Source organism: Pelecanus crispus, chromosome 16 (assembly GCF_030463565.1).
Source record: "Pelecanus crispus isolate bPelCri1 chromosome 16, bPelCri1.pri, whole genome shotgun sequence".
In the NCBI taxonomy this organism is placed as follows: domain Eukaryota; kingdom Metazoa; phylum Chordata; class Aves; order Pelecaniformes; family Pelecanidae; genus Pelecanus; species Pelecanus crispus.
The window spans coordinates 9,448,115-9,455,458 of NC_134658.1; the positions used below are offsets into that span (position 1 = coordinate 9,448,115).

Genomic DNA, 7,344 nt, shown 5'->3' on the forward strand with positions numbered 1-7,344 from the left:
GGGCGTCTGCACAAATCTACTGCGATCTGTGTCATTCCACAGCACACACTCGCCCTTTCCTTAAAAATCAGAAGTCAGTGATGGCCCTAGGGAAGATGCGTGGGTTGAACACTAGCAATAGGCAATGGCTAATAAAGTTTACCTACGCTGCTTCACTGACTGGAACCTAAACATGGGAGGTGAATTTCTAGAGTTGGAAGAAGTTTGCAGCTGGAATCAAAGCCCTGGAAAAGGAAACTAGATGAAATTGCTCACTCTGCTGTGGACAGGAAAATAAATGCCTTATATTGAACTGATGCTGTGGTGCAACCCGCAGCATCAGCAGCACACTGACAAAATGAATCAGTGACAAGTCATGGTGAGACAGAGCTACTCAAGGATGGGAAGTGCTTTGCATGCAGAAGTGTCTGCATCGAGGCTGCTGTACAGCCATTTGCTAAATAAACTGCATTCTTGGCTGATCTGCCAAACCAGTATCTTCACTGCATCATCTGCTTTATCTTAAGCTGAAGCAGCAGGAGGAGGACTCCATTCCTCACTTCCCTGTGAAGGAGACGGCCAAGTGAAAAGCTCAGAACAGTCGCACCGTGACTCACAGCACACTGTTACGCTGCGCTCCCGCGCAGGGTCTGTAGGGCACGCACAGAGCAGAGGGCACTTGTCCGGCCACGAGAGCCCCTCGCAGCCGGCTGGAGGACAGGATCGGCACCAGCGAGCACGCCAGGCTCCTGAAGTGACACAGAGCATGCAGGCACAAAGAGGAATTACCTTCAGCAACGGAGGAGTACCGCCAAGCCCCCCACCAGCCCCCAGACCCCCTGCCCGTACGTGCTGGCAGCAGAACCTGCTTCACTTCCCCAGGCATACCACCCTTCCCTTGGCAAACGCTGATTTCATCAGCCATGACGCCCGGAAGCCATACCAACGCCAAGAGGGTGACGTTATTTTTCTTTGCAACTAAAACTGCATATAAAGCACCATCCCACGAAGACCTGCCAGCTGATGGGAAGCACCAGCAGCCCCAGCCCTGCAGAGCCAGCAGTCTCCCAGGGCGCCCGAAGGCCACGCTCCGCAGGTCGAGCAGTGCCCTCAGGTGGTCAAAGAGACCGCCCGGGTTTGAGACCTGCTTCCCCATAAAAACAGGGAGCACAAGCACATTTGCAATCTGTCCAAGTACAATTCTTTATTTGGCCTTCTCTGGGAAGCTACAGTTCTTACCAAACAGGTTATTTAGAGTCAGGCATCCCACCACTTTCCGGGAACGTTACAGAGGATCGGTGTCATGGCCAACAAAAGATGCCCCTAGAACTGTCAGCAGCTGCTGCTGCCACAGAGCATCAAGTTTTAAGACTGTGATTTGAACACGCCCTAGCAGAGCTATCAGAGAAGCACACTCTAACACACTTGAAAACTGCCTGTGTCAGAACTCAGGTGTCCATGCACCTCCATAATTACATTCTCAAGCCAAATTTGCTCCTTCCTCTTCAATGTACAGGTGGGATGAAAGCAAACACATTGCTCAGAAGCATGAAGTGCAACTGGTTTTAAGCCCCAATTTACATCTTTTATTTATTTGTAAGGACGGTACCTAAACATCTTTCTTACATGCTATCAACCTGCTGGACCTTACGTTACACTCACTTATTTGCGGTCCAGCTCAGCATTTCTTTGTAAGTTAGTAAGTCTCAACATTTTTTTCAGTATACAAAATATCCATGGCAGGCAAAAGAAAGGACAACTTCCGTAGCTGAAGATGAGTCCCTTCTATCTTCATGGCTTGTTCAGCTCAGCCTCTTCTTCGGGAAACCAAGTCCATTCCCACTTGAAAATGAAACAGTCCAAGCATTTCTTGCTGAGGCCAAGTACCCAACTCATTTAGCTTCCAAAAAGCACCAGTAAAGCTTCCTCAATTCATCATCCTCTTTGTGGTCATCTCGGAACACACCAGACTCTCGTGGAAGCTGGTCAACATCAGTCCCTCCCATTCTCTGTCAGGAGCCTGGTGAGCAGCACAGCTCTCGCTGGTTGTCCACAAACAGAGAGATCTTAAGAAGCGTATCTGAGTTAGAAGGAAAAAAACCAACCCCGTTAGCCTAATGCATTTTATCTGTATTCTATACCCATAAAAATTTAACTTGTTTCTAAAAGCAATAAAGAAAAACATAAGTAAAGCTAACTTAGTAGACCAAGTGAAAAGGATCACTAGGCCCCTTGTTACACTGCAAGGAAGGACGTCGCTTCCAGCTGTGCCCAGGGTGTGACAGTGAGTCTTTATGACTGAAGTCATTCAGGAGATCTCAGAGCAGGTCGCAAAGAACAAGTGCAAACTGAGCAAGGTCACCCACTGCTACCGAGACCAACATAGCAAGCAACACCGGGCCGATGTGCTGCCCCAGGGCTGAGACACCAGCATGCTCAGCGAAAGACCCTTTGGGTCTGCTGTACGCAGCGCTACCTTGAACAATATCTTCCTTGTAGCACTCCAAAATCCTCTCCCAGCACTGTGGGAGAGCTTCCATATCTGCCAGGCTGTCACAGCTGATGCGGAGAAGGAGAAGCTTGCTCTCCAGGTACCTTCATGCCCGCTAAGGACGTCAAAGAGAAAGAGGCACCCGCCGGCGCCGCCCGGAGAGCCCCGCCGCAGAAGGATACAGGTGCCGGTAGTAGCGCTCCACGTCCTGCAGCCCCTCCAGCGCGTCAGCCAGCGAGGGGCAGCGCGGCCCGCGCCGCAGGGCCGCCGCCAGCCCCAGCTCCGCCGCCCGCTCCTCGTACAGCCGCAGCACGCCGGCCACGCCGGCCCCCACGGCGTCCCGCACAGCCCGCAGCTCCGCCCTGCGCGGCAAAGGGGGAACGCTCAGCTGCAGGCCCGCACCTCCCGCCCGGGCCGGCCCCGCCGCCCCCGCCGCCTCACCGCCGGCTGCCGAGCTGCTCCAGCAGCGCCTCGACCGCGCCGCGTTGCTTCTGCCGCAGCCGCGCCCGCAGGTCAGGGAAGGCGCCCAGCGGCGAGCCGCCCCACGCCAGCCGCTGCGCCGCCCGCATCTGCGCCGCCAGCCCGGCCAGCGAGCCCAGCAGCGGCGCCCAAGCGGCCACCGCCGCCCGCCAGGCCGCGTCCTGCCGCGCCGCCGCCGCCGCCCACTCCCGCAGCGCCGCCGCCAGCGCCGCCGCCGCCGCCATGGCGACCCGCCGGGCCGGAAGCGCTCCCCCGGCGCGTTGCGTCATTGCGCCGCGCCGAGCTCCGATTGGCCGCGCCGCGCCGGCCTCTGATTGGCTGGGAGACGGCGGCGGTTGGGTTTGAACGCGTGGCGGGCGGCAGCGGCGCTCCCGGCTCCGCCATCAGCCCCCGGCCCGGACCCCGGCTCCGGCACCCAGCCCCCGGCCCGGACCCCCGACACCGGCCCCGCCGCCATGGCTCCCGCGCGAAAGAAGGCTGGGGCGAGCGCGCGCGGCAGGAAGCTGGCGGCCTTCCTGAAGGACTTCGACCGCGAGGGTAGGCCGCGGGCGGGCGGGGAGCGGGGAGCGGGCCCCGGGCCCGGCGCCGAGACTGAGCTCTGTGCCTCCCCGCAGTGAGGAGCCGCGTCGAGCAGCTGCGGACGAACGGGCAGCGCCTCGTCAAGGAGGCGGAGAACCTGTACAACATCGAGATCCTGCGGCTGCCGCTGGCGCTCCGCGAGATGAACTGGCTCGGCTACCTCGGTACGGGGCGGCACCGGGCTGGCGGGCACCCTTTCCCTTAGACAATAACGGTAATAACGGAGCAGCCGGAACCGGCTCTGTCTGAAACCCCCCCGCAGGCGGCCTGCTCGGAAGGGCTGCTCTCTCTGTCCGAGGCTGCTCGCTCGCTGCCAAGAAAACTGGTTTGTGCTGGTTTTTTGCACCCTAGTGGTGACATTAAAGTGTATCTACATACACTGTATAGGCTTAGATATGTATTGATTTTTTTTTTAATATTTTATTTTTAGCTAAAGGAGGAAGCAAAAAGGCGTTGGAAGAGGCAGCAACGGTAGGTTTCTAGCATAAATGTTAAACTTTCCTGATGGCATTGTGTACCTCTGCAGGAAATGAAGGGTTTCTTGAGCCTGTAGGAGCATTGCAATAGTAGAGGTTACGTAAATACCTTCACAAATATCGCTTTACGATTTAAGAGATGCCTGTTGTATCCAATATAGGATTTGCATGCTCATAATGTTCCTTGCTGGTCCTGCTTGATTTCACTCCCAGATCACTGAGAGCACACACGCTTTTCAGTAAATTAAAGCATTTCTAAACTGGTTGAGCAGCAGGGTGCAGTTGAAGCATACTTGCAGCTGCTAAATAAGGCATGTTACTCCTGGATGACATGCAGCCCTCACGTGTCGTTGTCACCTCCAGAATAACATGAAAGGTCCTAGTTTGAGCACAACAGAAAACAGGGAGGTATTCTTGCTATAAAATAATTAGGGATTTGCTCTACAACTTGGATTTCTCAGCACTGTCTGCTACTGATAATCCTAATGGTGTCATGACTTTTTTTAATTTTAGGCAGACTTGGAAATAAAAGAAATAAACAAGTTAACAGCAGAAGTTATCCAGACTCCTTTAAAAATCATCAAGAAAGGTCAGTTTGTTTTAAGCACTGTGATGACTTCAGTGAGATGAAAGCATGTCATGTTTTGCATACTGTGAATAATAATTCAGTTCTTACTTATATCCCTCAATATATTTAAAGACAAGAAAATAGTCCTACTTTTATCCTTACCATCTGCAGTAGACTTACTTAATTTTATTAAAACAGTCAAAATAATTCAAAATAGTGCTCTGTCAACCATTTGGATTACATTGGAATTTGGATTTCAGAAGCAAATTGTTGCCAAAAACACTTGTGGTTGTTTACTGTTTACCTCTGCTGCTAACTAATAATGTAAAGTTATTATTTATTTTTGACTTAGATAGCACTTTCTCTTTCTAGTGGAAAAATCTAAACAGGATATTGAAGCTATTGAAGAAGAAGCAGAGCCTCCTTTGCTTCCTCTAGCAAAGAAAGCAAAACATGATAGCCAAAGTCTTCTAGAGCTAGAAGCTGAAAACATTAATCCAAGAACTGGAAAGGTAAATAGCTATTCTTTGTGATGACTTTATTCCCAAGATATAAACTACTTGCTGAGATGATGCATATGATAACACAGCTGTCCAGGATACTTTGAGGGGGACTTCAAAACAGGCATCGCTTCCAGAAACATCTAGTGATAGCTTGTATGGTGTTTGTTTCTGGACTCCTGTGCCGTAAAAAGGAGCCTATTGAGCCAAACATTTTGTATGGAAGCGTTTGTTCGCTGTGGACTCAGCTGTCACACAAGAGTGAAATAACTGATTTGGCGAGTAATGTGTGTTTCAGGTGAAAGCATCCACTAAAAAAGTGCCAGTGTCCAGGAGCAGAAGACCTCCTTCCGCGAGAGTGAAGCGCATGAGTAAAAGGTAATAGGGGATATCTTTTTCACTAGATTTCAGAAATGGACAATAAGTGTGTAGTGCTAATATGACTCTTAAATGGAATGGAGTATGGTTCAGTAGGCTGGTTGATGTACTTGTGCCATGCTATAGGAAAAAATCAGTGATCTGACAGTGAATGAAAGATGGGCAACTTCCTCTCCTGTGATGACCAGCTATCCCTAGCTTTGGGGTTTCCTCTTTGATAAGGTAGTGCTTGTATGTTTATTAAAAGCATTATGAGCAGATGTTTGTTTATTTCCCTTTAACAGATCAAGCAAAAGCAACTTTATCACTCCTGCTACTGGCAGAATTGTTGATCTCTGTGCTCGGGGAGGTACTTCCATGGTCACACCCAAATTTGATTCCAGGTTTGTATTATGTTAAATTTGTCTGTTAATCTCTTATATAGGGGAGTGCTTTGCCATTTGCTTTATGTATGTATCTGTCATTTGTGTGCAACTTAATCCTTAGTGGCTCTTTGAACCTGAAATGAAAGACTTAGTCAAAGCACCTTGAGCAATTGCAGTGAAATTACTTACCTATAACTTTTTGTTTCAGAATTTTCAAGACACCAGGTTTGCGTACACCCGCAGTAAATGAACGTGTTTACACCATCTCTGCTAATGGCAGCCCCCTTGCTGACAGCAACGATATCTTCATTACAGTCCCTGTTGGAGGAGGGGAGGTAAATCAGAAACTTTAATCTGTGAAATCTATGCTGAAGGGATAGCTTGTGACTTCTTGGGGGCCTTAGTTTCAAGTCATCCGCTCTTGTCTCTTCAGTTGTGCTGCTGCAGTCTAGCAGGGGATTGATCTAGCTTAAAAAGAACGTTGAAAGATTTTTAGTCAGAAGTGGGAGCTGTTCAAGCTGGTCAAAGCAGAACGTAGAATGATGTTTTGCTGTGCATGTAGGTGACATTTAAAGTAGCTTCTGCTGGCAGTAATGTGTTAATGGCCAGGTATGAGATGAGCTTCTGGTCAAGCTGAATGTAGTTCTCTGCCTGTACATGGTCTTCCAGCATGCTTGGATTTTATTTACTACTTTTTTTTAATGTTTCTGGCTACTACAGCTGACCAAACAGAAAACCTAAGATTTGGGTTTTTTTTCCACAGAGCATTCGTTTAACAGCAAGTGATTTGACCAAGAAGAATCTTCTTCATCTGAATCCAGAGGCCCAAGGAATTATGAAGAAGCTATCAGTAAGTCTATGTATTTTTGTCAACCATGACCTGAAGTTGTAAGGCAGTGTTGTCACTCTGTCATTAGTCACTGGACTGTTGAACTGTAGTAGAAACTCCTTTTTCCCCCTGCCTTTGTCTTGTATTTTGGCCCATGTCACTGGTCAAGAAGAAGCATGAACTGAGAAGGGAAGGGGGGGGTGTAGTTTTACATCACATCTAGCTTAATACAAACTGTGGGTAAACCATGCACTTCTTGAAAAAATAACTATTGTCAATGTTTTGAAAAACTGAATCAAAAGTGTCTTCTACTTCAGGCAGAAGTTGTAAGTGCTTGCAGGATATAAAAGTGTCTCTTAAAGTACCGATTAATTTTTCTTTCTTTCTAGGTACGTCTCGCACAAGCTTGCAGTGGTGCAAAAACCCATAGATGAAACTCGATGAATGTTGACATCCCTCTGTAAATACAGAATGTTACATTAGGACTGCTACCTTTAGTTCTTGCTCTAATTTGTACCTACCTTCCATTAATTTACAGAATGGAAGTTAAGAACTGATTTTTCTACCTATAATGTGTAATGGGATTAGAATAGATGGCGTTTTTTTAATCCAGGGGAAAAAAAAAAACAACTTTATTTCCTATTTCCTTTAAGGTTGAGACCAAGATACAGTTATCTTGGGCTTGCAGACCAGAAAAGC

General features: G+C 48.9%; 2 protein-coding genes across 2 annotated transcripts; one reads left to right on the plus strand and one right to left on the minus strand.

Annotated features, from left to right (window-relative positions):
- Positions 1-1,952: 1,952 nt before the first annotated feature.
- Positions 1,953-3,174, minus strand: AIRIM (AFG2 interacting ribosome maturation factor). The gene is given in 3 exon segments (XM_075722017.1): positions 1,953-2,059; positions 2,456-2,832; positions 2,912-3,174. Coding segments are annotated over 3 exon segments (708 nt in total). The 3' UTR covers positions 1,953-1,991.
- Positions 3,175-3,405: 231 nt separating this feature from the next.
- CDCA8 (cell division cycle associated 8) lies at positions 3,406-7,079 on the plus strand. The gene is made up of 10 exons (XM_075722068.1): positions 3,406-3,487; positions 3,565-3,693; positions 3,960-4,000; positions 4,519-4,594; positions 4,946-5,085; positions 5,372-5,451; positions 5,736-5,834; positions 6,025-6,151; positions 6,580-6,666; positions 7,035-7,079. The coding sequence occupies exons 1-10, from the start codon at positions 3,406-3,408 to the stop codon at positions 7,077-7,079; spliced, it is 906 nt and encodes a 301-aa protein (XP_075578183.1).
- The last annotated feature ends 265 nt before the right edge of the window (positions 7,080-7,344 follow it).

What these genes read in the sequence shown, in the direction of transcription:
- CDCA8 (XM_075722068.1), top strand. Translation starts at nt 3,406, where the DNA reads ATGGCTCCCGCGCGAAAGAAGGCTGGGGCGAGCGCGCGCGGCAGGAAG. An exon ending in GAAGGACTTCGACCGCGAGG is followed by an intron (nt 3,488 to 3,564) that starts GTAGGCCGCGGG and finishes GCCTCCCCGCAG; the next exon opens with TGAGGAGCCGCGTCGAGCAG. An exon ending in GAACTGGCTCGGCTACCTCG is followed by an intron (nt 3,694 to 3,959) that starts GTACGGGGCGGC and finishes TTTTATTTTTAG; the next exon opens with CTAAAGGAGGAAGCAAAAAG.